This window comes from Castanea sativa, chromosome 2 (genome assembly GCF_040712315.1).
Source record: "Castanea sativa cultivar Marrone di Chiusa Pesio chromosome 2, ASM4071231v1".
NCBI classification, from domain to species: Eukaryota; Viridiplantae; Streptophyta; class Magnoliopsida; order Fagales; family Fagaceae; genus Castanea; species Castanea sativa.
In genome coordinates this window covers 30,420,637-30,437,854 of record NC_134014.1, presented here as the reverse complement: position 1 = coordinate 30,437,854, position 17,218 = coordinate 30,420,637, and the positions used below count along the sequence as shown (strand labels likewise).

The following is a 17,218-nucleotide window of genomic DNA, read 5'->3' as shown; positions in this document are numbered from 1 at the left end:
GTTTGATATGGGTTAGAAAGAGAGAGGCTGAGTCGATTTGATCTGGGTTAGAAAGAGATGTTGAGATCAGTTGCTGTCACGGCATGGCCGGTGGCGACATGTGGGTTCAAGACCAACCAAATGGGGAGTGATTTAAGAACTGTGGTGGTTGGGTTCTGGGTTTCAAAGTGGTTTTGCTGATTGAAGAAGTGTGGGTTTTTATTGAGTTCGTTCAAAATACCAATTTGGTTTTTATTTTCCTGCTTAATCTGGGTTTTTTCTCTCATCTCACATTAGATGATTTTGGGTTTTGAATTTTTTGGGTTTTGTTCTTGTCTGTTCTTCCTCAGTCTTTTTGTGTTTCTCTTTCTTTGACACACACTTTCTCTGAAAGCTCTTTGTGGAGATGTCAATGGTGGATCTGAAGTTAACATTTCTGAAGGTATACTCGGTTCTGAAATCAAAGCTCCTTGAAGACCCTGCTTTTGAGTGGACAGAGGATTCTTGTCAATGGGTCGAGCTGGTTTGTTTCCTTTCCATCTCATATTCCTATATTGTTTCTCATTTGCTAGGTTTGTGGTGGTGGATCGTGGCTGGTAGCAAATTGATGGTGGGTTTTGTCGTGGGTTGGTTGTGAGTTGGTGGCTGGTTGGTTTGACACAGCAGTGAGTGGTGGTGGTGTCGTGAAGGGCTGTGGGTCAAAGAGAGGGAAGAGAGGGTGTTCTTTTTTTAATGTTATTTTATTGTATTGAAAACTAAAATTTGTGTAGGTGTTCATTTTTTTTTTTGGTATGTTCTTCATTTGTGTGAATGGAGAGAGACAAATGTCACTTTTTGATCTTATTTCTTTTACATTTTTATGCAATTTTTTGTTTTAGGAGGAGAGAGACATAAAATTTGAGCAAAAATACTTATTTACCCCTGATTTTAACAGATGTGGGTTATGGAAAACAAACTGAACATATCTCAGGTGGGTAGGCAAAGTAATTTTCGCCCAAACCACATGTGGGTTATGTGTAATTACCATTTTTTTTAAATTTAAATAGTTACACTATTTTTTTTCCTTGCTTAGCAAACTCAAACTTGCCACAGATTTTCAATGCACAAAAAAATAATAATTAATAAACGAAAAATTATGATACTAAACCAAAAAAAATAGAGGCTGTATTTATTAAAAGATAGAAATAATTTGTACACTTTTTTTTGTTTAAGAGAGAAATAATTTGTACACGTTTATATTGAAAAATTTACAGTTTTCATTAAAATTCAACTCAACCAGCAGAAAATGCCATATGAGATGGTCAAAACTCCAAACCCCAGAGGTGATGAGTGAGAAATTCAAAAAAGAAGATAGAAAATTTGGATTCTTTTTTTATTTGGCACGAGATATTTTACAGGAAAAAATGTCATTTTCTTGAGAAAATGATGTTATCTTACCAAACCCCCCCCCCCCCCCCCCTCTTCCCAAAACCCAAAACAATAAGAATTAAAAAAATAAAAATAAAAATAAATTATCCTTCGTGAGAAACATAGCAGAGAGTGCTTGGCGGCAGAGCTAAAAACACCTTCTTGTTTCAGTCTCAGTTTCAGTTTTAGATTCTGATGGCTATCTCCACTTCCTTTGTTCCTCCTCTCTCTTTCAATACCATTACTTCTTCTTCATGGTCATTTTCTTTGTCATCTCTGACCCCATTCAGGCCCCATTACCATGCTTTGGTGGTGGGTAATCCCAGCTCAAATGGACGGTTAATGGTTCAATGTTCTTCTTCTGAAATGGGCTCCTCTTCTGACCCCATCAATATGAGGTATGGACAGTGACTGATGGATTCTCTTTGTTTCTTTGTATAATAGGTGTTGAGGAATTGTGGATTGTCCTTGAATTTTGGAAAGAATTTTGGATTTTGTTTGTTTCAGATTATGTCTTTGTGGTATGGCGGGAATTGGGTTGTTCTTTTATCTTGATTTTAGTTTGTTCCACGTTTAGGATGTTTCATGTTTTTGCATTGCGTTTCTTAATAATTTTATATACTCCGAGTTTGAATAAATTCATGTTTTGTTTGGGTATTCTTGATTACCAGATGGTAAACACTGCCAAGTGTTTTACATATAATGATGATTTGGTTGTGTGTGTGATGATATTTATGTTTGTTATTAAATAATTGAATTGTTTTGTTTTGTATTCTGTGATATGCATGCGGACAAAATGACGTTGATGATGATGAACAACTGATTAAAGGCCAACCTCCTTAGAACATACATCATGCAAAGTTCTAACCTTTCTACCATTTCCTACTGCAAAATTAATAAAAACTGGAAATCTCTCCCATTGATTCCTAATGCCTTTTCATGTGCCGTAGACTATAGTTTTTTTAAGGGGGGGGGGGTGTGGAGCCATTCATACAGATCTAAAATAAATATGAAGATGATGTATCAATGCTTTTAAATGAGTTGACTTTCAAGTGTGATTGAGCCATTGGGTAGCTATATGTTCTTAGATTTACTTCTGAGAAGAATAAGGCATACAGGCAGTATGCCATTCCTGTTTTCTAGAAAGATGAATTTCAAGAATACAAGGGTAGGCACTTTATTATATTCTTTTGATGAGTTACATTTTATTTTTTTATATCAACTATTCTCCACCATATAGGTTCTATGACAAAGGAAAGCTCTTTATCTATTTCTCTGGAAATAAATTTATAAATGCCTTCCAAAATAGCAACTGTCTTTGTTGAATTAAGATTGAGTTACTATGTCTAGAGCATAAGAACTGTTTAAAACTATTTGACTAGAGGAATAAAATGGAACTATTTTGCAGTTTAAGTCCAGCTTGCATTAACCGGTGGTACACTTATTTCTATATGAACAATGTTTATGTCTCCTGATATATGGGAAATCTCTTTTACTCAATATGGTAGTGTTAAAGTGTACCAGATTCATAAATGTAACCAGATGAACATTTATATGCAAAGAAGAGGAGGTTGGTCACAGATTTTTTAAGTTATTTCTGAAAAAACTTCAGTACATAGTATGGCAATTATCAAGAATTACCAATAATGTTTAGGTTTATGATTGGTTTCTAATTTGGAGTTTATAAGCCTACATTATTGAACTTTGGTCATCTTCCCCCTCCCTCCTTTCCCTTCTTTTTGCTGGCCATATTTTTCCTGTTTCTTAGCTGCATACTGATAACATGTTATCTGAGTTTGAAAGAAGTATAAGGAGGATTACTTTCCCAAATAGTTGCTGCTGGACTCAAGCAAAACGAAATAACAAAGGACCAAAAAGGGCTTGATCCAGTGTAGCCCTCCTTATATTACAATTAGATGATGTAAAAAATATTTGATATTTTTCAATGATGAATTTTCCTCAATATCAAAGGAAAAGTTCTAATATTGTTTTATGAAAAAAAAAAAAAAACAGTGTTTTGCTCCTAAATAGTTTCTTGAATATTTTTTCTCTTGCTTGCTTTCTAAAAGCAAATAGAGATAGGAATGCCAACCACTGGAACACATTTTGTACAATATCTATTACAAACGATCAATTCTTTCTTTAAATTTTTTTATGATGTGGAACCTCACCAAGGCAAAACCCTTTGGACTCAAACTTGAGAAATAAACCACAGATACATGAATCCATCCACCAGAACTGTGTATGGGAAACTCCTAGTGGGGATCGAACCTAGGATGTTTTGGGTCTATAGCTCTTCCCTATTATAAACCATCATTGCTAAGGGGAAACCAAAGAATTATATGCATCATCACCACAAGTTTCTAGAGATACCCCAGTGGTTCCAGCACCTGTTGTGGGGTTCGAACCACAGCATCCCAAAATCCACCCCCCTCCCCCTATTTACCTAACCATATATGTGTGTGTCCATGCGTGCATCATCACAATCATAACAATTATATGCTGGATGTGGCTCAATGCATCACCCATTAATCCCTGGTTCGAAGGGGAAACCAAAGATGATGCTGCAGTTCATGTGGAGAAATGAATGTAGCTAATTATAATGATGATGACCTTTTATTTATCAAATATATATATATATATATATATATATATATATATATATATATATAGGGTTAGGTTTAAATTACATCTAGAATAATTCTAAGCAATGTTACACCACCCAATAACTTGTTATTGAATTAATATTTTAAAAATCTAACTATTGAATTACATGTATACCAATTTTCATATCAATCGGATGCTATTTACCATTTGATCCATAAACTTATTTTTTATGCATTATTTTAAACTACAAAAATTTGAATTTTAACAATTGATTGACGACATGTCTATTAATCTTTGATCACCTTGAAACTTTGCAAGCATGAAGAATATGCGAAGATAATGTAATCTAATAGTGGATTTGTTAATATTCTCATCCAATTAAAAAATGTTGAGTGGTGTAACATTGCTTAGAGTTACACCATGTGTAACTTGAACCCAACACACACACACACATATATATATGTATATGATGAAGATGAAGATGATGACCTTTAAAAGGTTCGCTACTGGAGTCTGACTATTAGTACTTCATAGTCTTTATCAATATCACTTTTAGTTCCATTTCAACCATCCAAAATATGGGGATTCCTTTGATAGATCTTTAAAAAAGGAGAAGGAATTTCCCACTTGTGAAAACATATATCCAAGAGATATTTGCTTGATCATTAGTATGTAATTATGAAATCAGCAATAAAGATCTCCAACATAAATATTATAGGATTTTTTTTTTGGATAAGTAATGAAAATTTTTTACATGTAAAAAAATAGTCACCCAAGCATACAAGGAGTATACAACTGGGGACCATACAATCAATCACAAAAAATACATAAATCAATAACAGCCTATGGGGACTTACTATGCAAAACTAACATCCAATCCAACAAAGTTCTAAAGAAAAATAATTTAAGATCATGCATAGATCTCTCTATATCTTTGAAATTTCATTTGTTCCTCTCCCTCCATAGACACCACATCAAGAATTGTGGGGTAGCCATCCACAAATGACCATTTCAATTATGCCAAAAACGACCTGGCCAACAAGCTAACAATTCAAAAACAGTCTTTGGTATCACCCAACAAACTCCAAATAAACCCAACACCATAGACCACAATTTTGTCGCAATAGGGCAATGAAGTAAAAGATGGTCTACTAATTCCCCCTTGAATTTACACATATAACACCAAGGAAAAGATTGGTCTTGGTTGCAAAGTAGAACCCAGTAGTAACCACTCATCGTAAATCCCTTTTTCTCATCTGGTATCAAGCGCACTATATCCTCCCCCTGTAACTGATGTACCATAAATCACATCCTTGAAATTCGACAAGAACTCCAACTCCCAATCCTGCTTAGCTCTCATGAAATTCACATCCCGATTGAGGACCCTATTAGTGAATTACATTAGATCTGCTACATTGCCTCATTCTCACGACAAATCCTGAATAACTTTGGAAAGCACATGGCAAGCGAATTATCCCCACACCATTGATCATGCCAAAACATCACTCTAGAACCATCCCCTACCTCAAACTAGAGATAGCTTAACAAAGTACGCCAACCCTGTCTAATATACTTAAACAATATCACCCCATAAGAACCAGACACTGAGTCAGAACACCAGCCCCTCCACTCACACCCATACTTCACCTCTATCACTCTCCTCTGTAACACATCCTCTCAAGCCCAAACCTCCACAGCCATTTACCTAGTAATGCTTCATTAAACTCCTAATAGCCAAACCACCATAGGGAAGAGGAGCACAAACCTTAGCCCAATTCACCAAAAGCAATTTAGCCTCATCCCCAGACCCATCCCATAAGAAATTTCTGAAGCTATTCAATCCGATTAGCCACATCAACTGCAATAGGGAATAAAGAGAGGAAATAAGTAGGCTAATTGGATATTATAGGAAATTTTGTCTACAACACTTCAACTTGCAAGTCTCTACTGACTAAATAACCAACTGACCTCACTTTCTTCCAAATGAAGTGGACATGAATTTTCAAAATGAATAATGTGAAATTTCTCAAATACTTAGAAAGGACACACTTTTATATTAGGATTGAATTGCACTCACTAAACCAGTTTTTATATTCTTTTCTTGTGAAAATAGCACCTGTTGGGAGGTTTTCCCTTTTAATCGTATAAATTAGTTCAGGGCATATTTGGATATATCATCAGGAGTGATTATAAAAATCAGTGGTTTAAAGGTGATGTGGATTTATGCTATGAAAACTTTAAGATTAATCACAGACCATTGCTTGTATGATGACTTTCATTTCCAAGAATGTTGCCCCCCCCCCCCCCCCCCCCCGCGCGCGGCATGCAGGGGGGCTGGTCAGGTTCAAAATAGCTTCCAACAGGAGGGATCCAAACTTTTTATTTATTAGGGTTCTCAGTCATGACTCATGAACTAAATATTTTGTCCTGTAATGTACATGAGCTGTTTGAATCTGACATCAGTGAAAACTTGTAAGGTTTATTTTCCTTGGAGGATTCACTTCCTTTCTAGGAAAAAGAATTGGTTTTTACTTGCATTTTTGTACAAGGTTAATGAACCTAAGATTCAGCCAAAAAAAAGAACCTAAATATGGATTCTTTCTTCTTGTTATTGTTGGATTGTGAAAATATTTTGAAGGTTCTTCTTTCTCTAAAGGTAATTGTACTTTCAGCATTGTGCGTTTTAAGTACTAATATGAAGTATCTGCTTGGTTTACTCGGTTGTTTTAAAAGGCAATCTCAGATGTCATCTATGGCTCCTTTTGGAGTGACGATGAATGAAGGTGTCATGTCTAAATCATCGTATAAATGGCGAAGGGTGTTGCTTAAAGTAAGTGGAGAAGCACTTGCGGGAGATCACTTACAAAATATAGACCCGAAGGTTGGGATCTAAAAAGTACATTATTTTTTTCCAGGCCAAAAAGAAACACACACCATTTTGAATTTATAATTGTATTATTCTCTTTGAAGTTTTGAAGTATGACTTTTTTGTTACAATATAGGTTACAATGTCTATTGCAAGGGAGGTTGCAGCTGTGACTCGCCTTGGCATTGAGGTAAACCTTCAACACTTGCCTTTAGAACTATGAGTTTAACGTAATCTTTCATTTCTTTGAATAAGTTCAATGATGTGATGCTTGTGGTTACATTGTCATGTTATAATCATTTTTTTATATGTGTTTATAGTCATGGAAAATGCTATGGGGATACAGATTTTCTTACATGCTGCAAAACTTGTGCAATTCAGAAACTGTTAGGAAAATATCAAAATATAATTTGGAATGAATTTGAGTGGGAGAGAACACCTATATGTTTAAAGTAAAGCATAGATTTTTTTTTTTTTGCTCCGTAATAAAAATCCATAGAAGGAAAAAAGTGCTAAAGGGGCGGAACCTTAGTACACGGGAAGTATACAAATGAAAAGCCCAAATGAATAGAAGCATAGCTTTCCATTCTTGAATTATTTAGAATAATCTGAGAATTTCTTGAATAACTTGGGAGTAGTTGAAATGTTTGCAAGTCAACTGTTTTCTGAATTACTGTTTTCTTGAGTCTGATATAGGTTTTCAATGCATGATGTCTAAATCATCGTAGGCAAATGTTTCAGGTTGCAATTGTTGTTGGTGGGGGAAATATCTTCCGTGGTTCTTCCTGGGCAGGAAGTAGTGGCCTTGACCGTTCATCTGCTGATTACATTGGGTAAATCCTTTATCTGGATTGATTGAATATGCACATATTAATCCTTTCAGTTGTAAACAGAAGATCTATTATCTTTTTTTAAATAGGTATAAAAGTTTTATTGATAACAAAAATGCAATGTGTTTACGATTGTAACACACGGCAAAGAAAGAATACAAACAAATCAAATAGTAGATCTAACAGAAATAAGGAAATCAGACAAGCAAATACAATGCGTGAGACCCCAAATAGGAGACCACTCAAACAAAGTTCTAGCTAGCAATGTCTTCAACAGTTCAATAGGTCTCTCAATGTCCTCAAAAGTTTGGGCTTTGCGTTCCTTCCATACTAACCACATATGACATGCCGGTACCATATTCCAAACATTTGAAGAACAATTCCCCAACCAACTCCTCCAAGCAAAAGGAAGAGAGGCAACTGTATACGGCATCACCCACTGAAACCCAAACATAAGGAAAACCTCACTCCACAAAGCATGAGCAAACTTACAATGGAGTAAAAGGTGATCCACAATTTCCTCATCACACCGACAAAGACAACACCAATTAACAAGAGGCAAGTTCTTCTTAACAAGGTTATCTTTGGTAAGAATTCCATCCCTAGCAGTAGTCCATAAAAAAAAAATTAAAAAAAAAAAAAAGAAAGAAGAAGAAGAAGAAGACACCCTTTTAGGTACCTTAACACACCAAATGCTTTGCCAAGGGAAAGAAATGGAAGGGGCTTTTAATAAAGAATTATAAAAGGAGCTGACATCAAAAATACCACTACGATTCAACTACCAAATCATAACATCATCACCCTTCCCCCTTGGTATTCTGGCTGAAACATGCTCAAAAAAAGAGTAGAATCTCCCCGTTTCCCAATCATTAAATTCACGACGGAAAAGTAAGTTCCAACTCCTACCTCCCCCATCTAGTGCATATAAAATCATATCAGAAATCAAAGCTTCTTGAACCACAGCACAGACAAACAATTCCGGATATAACTCTTTCAAAGAAGTAGGACCGCTCCAAGGGTCGTGCTAGAACCGAATGCGACTACCCTCTCCCGCTGCATACACCACATGACTAAAGAAACTATCCGCATCTTTTCTAATACTCTTCCACAACCAACAGCCATGAGGTGTGTCCCTCCGACAACTATAGTGCACCACATGACTAAAGAAAATAGATCTTCTTTTCTAACAGAAGATCTATTTCCATGTGGTTAATGTAACTTTATGAATCTATGAATCTGTTACTACTACTGGGCTCTTTTATTAATTTATTTTTTTGATAGATAATGAAAAATTTTATTAAAAAAGCAGCCAACCTGAATACATTGGAGATGTGCAAAAATCAAGAATCAAAATTACAATGATCAAGTAAAATAGGAATGGAAGAACAAGTAAAATACAATAGAGCCACACTCCAAACAAGGAGAGTATGGCAGAAAAATGACTTCATCTCTAGCAATGACCGTTCACATCTCTCAAAACATCTAGCATTCCTTTCACTTCAAATACACCACATCGAACAATGCGGCACTAGTCTCCAAAGGCCTATATTGCGGTGACGCCCAAACTTACATTGCCAAGATTCAAACAACTCAATTACCTTATGTGGCATAACCCAGTGAATTCCAAACAAACAAAACACCAAAGGCCACAACTCAGATGCTATGGGGCAATGATGAAGAAGATGATCCACCGACTCCCCACACCTCTTACACATATAACACCAATCAAGAACAATAATATGCTTTTTGCGAAGGTTATTTGTTGTAAGAATTTTACCTAGGGAAGCAGATAATGAGAAAAAAAGCTACCCTTGGAGGAACCTTCGATTGCCACACCATTCTCCAAGGGAAAGAAGTAAGAGTAGGAGGGTAGAAAGAAAGATAAAATCCTTTAACCTCAAAACCTCTACTTCTAGCTGGTTTCTAACAAACTTTGTCAGGGCTAACCCCCCTCACAGTCGAAGAGTAGACAATGCCCATAAACCGATCAAAAGATTCTTGCTCCCAATCCTGAGGTGGACAACAAAATCGAACATCCCAATGAATCCTCCAGCCAGACCAACCCATAACTTCTGCCACCGAAGCATCCCTTGCCCTACTAAGACATAAAAGTTCTGGAAAAGCCTTTTTGAGGGTACAATCCCCACACCACACATGCTTCCAAAACTTCACTCTAATACCATCCCCCACCACATACCGTAAGAGTTTAGAAAAGATCAACCAGCCACTTCTAATAAACCTCCAGAGGCTAACACCATACGCACTTGTCTCTTTTTTCGTGCACCAACCACCCCAAACATTCTCATATTTCGCCTCTATAACCTTCCTCCGTAAAGCATCTGTCTCTATGCCTTACCTCCACAACCACTTGCCTAACAAGGCAGAGTTAAAACTTCTCAAACTTCTTATACCTAGCCCCCCAACTTGCATAGACCTACAAACCTTAGCCCATTTCACTAGGTGTAATTTAGAATTATCACTAATACCACTCCAAAGAAAATCTCTTTGTAATTTCTCCATTCGATTAGCCACCTTCTCAAGAATAGGAAGAATGGAAAGAAAATAAGTAGGTAAGGAGGATAGAGTACTTTTAATAAGAGTTACCATAACCCCTTTAGATAAATAAAGCCTCTTCCAACCTGCTAGTCTCCGCTCCATCTTCTCTAAAATAGGATTCCATATTGAGAGCTCCTTGAATTTCGCACCTAAAGGAAGGCCCAAATATTTTAAAGGAGGGGAAGAATGCCTACACCCTAATAATCCCACCAGATCGTCCAGATTATGCACGTCTCCAATTGGAACCAGCTCTGATTTCCCCAAATTAATTCTTAAACCCGAAACCTCCTTAAATCTGGTCAGAATCTCCCTCAAAGTAACTAACTGATTAGGGTCAGCATCACAAAAAATAAGGGTGTCATCCGCAAATAAAATATGAGACACCATCATCGAAATACCAGCCATATTGCCTACACAAAATCCCAAAAACTGTCCGGAATTTGCAGCCACATCCAACATACGGCTCAAAGCCTCCATAATAACATCAAATAGACACAAGCTTTGATTTGTTTGCCTACACAAAATGAGCGTTAGGGTATGGTTTATCAGCAGTTCATTTTTGGAGTTATTTGGTAATAGGCATATTGTCTTTTTTTATTTTGTCTTTTTTGTTTATAAGTAGACGCATTGTCTATGTAGGCACATCGTTAGTGTAATTTTTTTTTTCTTTAAATTCAAGTCTTGACAACAATGAAATATCTATTAAGCCCTTCATAACACAATTTATATTTTTTAAACGGAAAACATAATTTCAGCCCCAAACTCTATCAGCCAATGGGAATAGAAAATGAAAAGGAACGAGAAAATTCTTCAAATTTCGGTAAATCCTCAGAAAAATTGCATATGCCACTTGTAAATAATCATGATCCTTGTAGTTACCATATCAACATCAATCAATCAATTGCCAATGAGCTATAGCTCAACTGGCACTTCCTCATACCATAATAATGGGATGGAGTGTGAGATTGTGGATTCACGACCCACTAGGTGCGTGTGTAACTTACCAATAAAAGAAAACTAATCAATCATCTAGGGGAGCATGATTTTATAATTTAGTGGGGGATTGAACTTGACCCAATAATTTAGGAGTACAAAGTGCAATTAACCCATAATTTTTATTACATACCCGATAGAAACTTCTGAATATATCTTTCTAGAAATTGACTTGTGTGTGCATATATATATATATATGTGTGTGTATGTTTATATTGCGTCTTCCTATAATTTGGGGTATCTTGTCACTAGGCAGCCAAATAATTCTTATTTTTATTGAGTCATGTAGGTATCTCCTTTTCCCTTCCTTTTTCGTTGTCTGTTATCTTTTTTTTTTTTTTTTGCTAATCCGTCGTCTGTTATCTTTTATAGGATGTTGGCCACTGTCATGAATGCTATATATCTTCAAGCAACGATGGAGAGTATTGGTATCCCTACTCGGGTGCAGACTGCATTTCGCATGTCTGAGGTTGCAGAGCCATATATACGTCGAAGAGCTGTGAGGCATTTGGAAAAAGGAAGAGTTGTAATATTTGCAGCTGGAACTGGAAATCCATTCTTCACCACAGATACTGCTGCAGCCCTTCGTTGTGCAGAAAGTAAGTTATATGTTCTAATATTAAGATGCTAGCTTGGCATAACATTACTAAAGGTCATCTAATTTGGAAAGTTTTAATTTGGTAATACTCTATTACACTTAAATCTTGTAATTATATTTCAAAAGATGCTCCAAGTTATACTCAATTTGTAATTAAAACTTAAGATAGATATTGAATCTTACAACTGATTTATTACTAAAAATGAAAATCAAGTCTAGTAATGAATGATGTCTTTAAAGTTAAAAGTAGGGAAAATTACAACTTAATCACCTATAGTTTGACCGAAATTTAAGTTGCCTACCTGTGGTCTAAAATTTGATACTTTACCCACCTGAGGTTAACTCAGTTAAAGTCCCGTATCCTACAATAGGGCTAAAGTGTTAAATAAAATCAAAAAGAATCCAGTGGAGCACTTGCATCATGGGATTTCAAACCACAAGTAAGCAACTTAAATTTTAGTCAAACTTCAGGTGAGTAAAGTGTCAAATTTCAAACCACAGGTGAGTATGTTGTAATTTTCCCTTAAAAGTAATATCCTCTGTTCTGAGCTAATTGTTTTCATTCAATGGCTCCAGTTAATGCAGAGGTTGTGCTGAAAGCTACAAACGTTGATGGAGTCTATGATGATGATCCAAAGAGCAACCCTAATGCTCGTCTTCTTGATACTCTAACTTACCATGAGGTGACTTCAAAAGATCTTTCAGTGATGGACATGACAGCCATTACTTTGTGCCAGGAAAATAATATTCCAGGTATGTTTAGACAATCATTTCAACATAAGTAAATTTTACTTTTTTTTATGCAAGCAATTATATATCATTAAAAAGCACAAAAAAAGTGGATGCAACCCTAGTACACAAGGGTTATACAAAAGAAGAGCCAATAAGAAAAATAAAGAGAAAGAGGAAAGATACAGTAAAGAAATTAACAAAAATCCAAAACATCCAAGAACTCTAGTAAGTTTGATGTAGAAAACACAATAGAGGCTGAAGTCCACTTATGTAAAGTCTTCAAAAAAAGGAACTTCAGCTTCATTATATGTAACTTGTTCCCCTCCAAACAGCAAGCATTCCTTTATCTCCAAAAGCACCACATTCACAATGGACCCATCCCCTTATTTTTAGGGGTATGGGGACTGGCTCCATATTTTCCTTTCCAACAAGATATGAAGTCCATCATGGGACTAGGCATTTCCCATGAAATACCAAACCAAGAAAATACGAGAGACCTCAATTCCTGAGTTACCACACAATGAAGGAAGAAACGACTCTGATTTTTACACATATGACACCAATCTATAATAATCACTACTCTCTTCCTCAAATTGTATGTCATCAGAATTTTCCCTAATTCAGTTCCCCATATGAAAAAAGGGGCACCCTTGGCATGAACTTTCCATAGGCTCTGTCAAGGAGAGAAAAAATTCCCCTCTTGCTCTCAATAATTTGTAGTAACTCTTCTCCTGAAAACCTTGGTTTTGATGGAATTCATACCAAATTATCTATCTCCTCTCCAAAGATCTTTGTAGCATATTGAATCATTGATCATCCAAAAGCTGTTCCATAGATTCTAACTCCCAATCATGAAGCTTTCAAGAAAATAATGGATTCCAACAAGAGCAACCATTTTTGTATTGTAGCTAATCTGTCACTCTGGCATCTTTGTCCCTTGCTATTAGAAAACGTTCAAGATAACTATCCTTAAGTTTAGTGTCACCATTCAACAAGTCATGCCAGAAGTGAAATATATAACCCTTCCCCCACAAAATCTTATAAATCATGAGACTTTACTATTCTCTTCTAATGTTTTTTTCACAGCCTCACTCCATAAGGCCCACTTACCTCATCAGAACACTATCCCCAAAGAAGTACCATACTTTGTATCAATCACCCTACTCCAAAATGCATTCTCTTCAATCACATATTACCACACTCATCTCCCAAGCAGTGCTTTTTAAAAAATCAGTAGCTTCTTGATCCCCAAACCTCTATCACAGTTTGGTGTGAAAACAACATTCTAGTCAACCAAGTGATATTTAAATTCCTCACCCATTTCACCCCAAAGGAAGTCTCTTTGAATTTTCTCTGTTCTATTTGCCACTATAACATCTAATGGGGAAAAAATGTTTGGAAGACTAGATAACATACTTCTGATTAAGGTGGGTCTACCCCCTTTTGACAAGTGCATCCTCTTTCAGCCTTTCAATCTCTTTTGCATTCTTTCTAGAATGGAACCCCAAATGTGCCTTGCCTTAAACTAAGCTCCCAGAGGTAAATCCAATTAGTTCATTGGTAAAGAATATAGACAACATCCTAGATTGCTTGCAATTCTGTTACATCTCTCACCTCTCCCACTAGAACAATTTTGGATAGGTCAAGCCTCGGGCTTGAAACTGCCTTAATGCATATGAGAATGCATCTTAAGTAACAGAGTTGGATATAGGAGTTCTATTCACCAAGACAGAATCTAACTATGGCTGTACAGAATTCTATCCATTTGAGCTAATTTTCCCCAAACTGCACCTTTGTAACAAATAAATCAGAAATTCCAAGTTGACATGATCATATTCCTTCTCCACATCTAAGTTACATAGAACCCCTAGTAGCCAGGCTTCTATCTACTATCCAAGCATTTATCCTCCATTAGGACAGATTTCGGTATTCATCTATCTTGAAAAAATGCATTCTGTGTATCAAACACCTTCTCTTCCAAAACCCCCCCTTCAATCTATTTGCTAGTACTTTGTTCAAAATTTTGTAAATGCTGCCCACAAGGCTAATGAGCCTAAAGTTCTTCACTTCAAGTTCTCTCACATCAACAGGTATCAAAGCCACAAAGGTAGTATTTAGATTCCCCCCCCCCCCCCCCCAAAAACATATCTTAGTCATGGAAGCAAGTGAAGATTAGAAAATAAAAATAGTACTTAATAGAAGTGCCGGGCGAAATGATTCTGTGTTTTTATAAGTTGGCACTTTCATCTCTTAAATAAATAATATTTCCCTGTATTAAAATGAGTTTCTTTTCCATGATGCAGTTGTTGTCTTCAATCTAGGCGAACCAGGGAACATCTCAAAAGCCATAAAGGGAGAGAGGGTTGGCACATTGATTGGAGGGACGCGCAATTCACCAGTGGCAAGGACATGATATCTTACCCCTGGTTCTAATATAAGTATGAATTGTGGAGTTGAGGATAATTTATCATTGAACCTGAAAATTTTAAGTTGCGGCTCCAAAAGCAAAGTGGAGTTTGCATATGAAGGTCGAATATGAGAGCAATAGAGATAGGAGTAGTTGTAAAAGATTATATTTGTAAATAACTTTTTAAACTATTGGACTTCTTTTGAACGTTCACTTCTCAAGATATTGTAGCAACTATTAGAGTTGGACAATTCAATGGACTTAGGGCACGTTTAGTAGACTGTAATAGACACTATAATGTAATAGATATTTTTATGTCATAATTATTTGGTTGTTTGGTTATGTTTTTATTACAATTAATAGTTATTCCTTATGAATAGCTATTCTTCAAAATGAGATATAATTATTCTTTATCAAAAGTACTGAATATCTATTCTTTCATTTTATGTAATAACTTTTTAAATTTTTTTTCCTAAAAGGCCATTAGTTGTCACATCTTCAAAAGGAAAGAAAATAAAATTTTCTTTTTGTTAATTATTAGCTCTATTTTGAACACCTTAAAATAAGTGTATTTTAGGAAATTTGACTTAAAAATGATTTAATTACACATTCTTTTTATACTCTACAAAATTGTAGATGCATATTCAAGATTCTATTCCTATATGATCACTAAATTAATGAATAGTAACATTTATTACATTCCAACCTAATATATTTCTTGTAATATTTATTCTTAATTTTATGTAATAATCATTATAGTGTATCAAACGTGCCTTTAGATATGTAACAATCAAGTTATGCGGTTACAGTCAACAACACCAGCAAGCATGTTGGCACGCATCTTGCTTGTTAGGTCATACTATCTATTCTCATTTAAATGTCATTTAGGTAGTCAACACCTGCAAAGCTGTAAACATCCATCTTAATGCCATGTTCGTAGGAAATATAGTTTTTTGTTTATTTATTTATGAGATTGTAGGAATTATAGTTAGACAATTCAAAATGATGCAACTTGATGTGTTGGAATCAAACTTATTGGCTTGCAGTCAACATGTGCACGCTTATTAGACACACGTCTTGCTTGTTAGGTCAGTCTTTATTGTCATATGAAGTGTCATTTTTGGAGATCCCAGGGTTAGGTTTAACGAAGAGTAGAAGACCAGTTAGATTCCTGATTCTTTCATTCTTTGCTTGAGAATTTTTGGAATGATTTTATTGGAAAAAATCTAAATTCGTCGTAGCGGCTGCAGATCTATGGCAGAATTTTGGCAAACTAAAATTGTCCAGGTTTCTGTTCTTGAATTTCAGCCCAAATCAATGTAACACAAACATCATTTTGTTAACATACAATTCATCAGTAGATATTCCCCCAGAATTTGGAAGATTTAACAATGCTTGAAATAAATTTGACTTTTTAGAAGTCAAAAACAGCTTCTCTCCCGAGAATTCATGCCTTCTTGCTCTTGGTCAATTCAAAACTTGTTATTTGACATGTACGCAAGCTTTGTCCAATGATTGGACAAGATAGTCTTCTTTATGAATAACCTTAAAAAAAAGGGTAGGGGGGGGGGGGGGGTTGCATTACATTGAAAGTCTGGGATTACTCTAATAAACCAATAATGGAAAAACTTATTATTTCTGTTTTATTCTTTTGTAATTGTATTTTGTTAATGCAAGTCTTAAAGGCAATTTAATTTTAGAAATAATTTTAGAAATTTTTTATGAAAAACAAAAAAATTTTGACCATTTTTTATATTTTTCACAAAAATGGCATGATAAATTTTTTAAAATAGTTCATTAACTAAACTTTTTTTTTTTTTAATTCAGTTCTACCCAAATCCTCTGCCACCTCAGGTGAGGTGCTAACTATGACAATTGATGAGATAATGAGAGCTGACTTTTCCTCCTCGTTCTTCTTCCTAAGATGCACATGCTTTGACAATTATGCAAGATCATCATCGAACGTCAAAAAAGCAAGGGCTAGTGGGCACAATGTGATTTGATCCCATGAAGGAAAATCTGCTACCAATTTTGGATAAAAAAATTCTAGAGAAATGTTACTTTAGAGCATTGATTTAGGAGCTATTTTTATAAATATTTTATTAAAAAAATAATAAAAAAATAAATTTTATTGACAACTTTTTATATTTTCAATAAAAGTCGTATAAAATTTTTTTTATTATGGTTCATTAACAATTTTCCTAAGAGCATTGGTTAACATGACCCAAAAATTATAAATTAAT

At 35.3% G+C, this 17,218-nt stretch overlaps 1 protein-coding gene across 1 annotated transcript; it reads left to right on the top strand.

The window, feature by feature from the left end:
- Positions 1-1,443: 1,443 nt before the first annotated feature.
- On the top strand, positions 1,444-15,317 carry LOC142623594 (uridylate kinase PUMPKIN, chloroplastic). Its single transcript, XM_075797033.1, has 7 exons — positions 1,444-1,784; positions 6,727-6,874; positions 6,996-7,049; positions 7,601-7,692; positions 11,611-11,837; positions 12,413-12,589; positions 14,872-15,317. Exons 1-7 carry the CDS (start codon positions 1,582-1,584, stop codon positions 14,979-14,981), a joined length of 1,011 nt encoding a protein of 336 aa, XP_075653148.1. The 5' UTR covers positions 1,444-1,581; the 3' UTR covers positions 14,982-15,317.
- Positions 15,318-17,218: the final 1,901 nt, after the last annotated feature.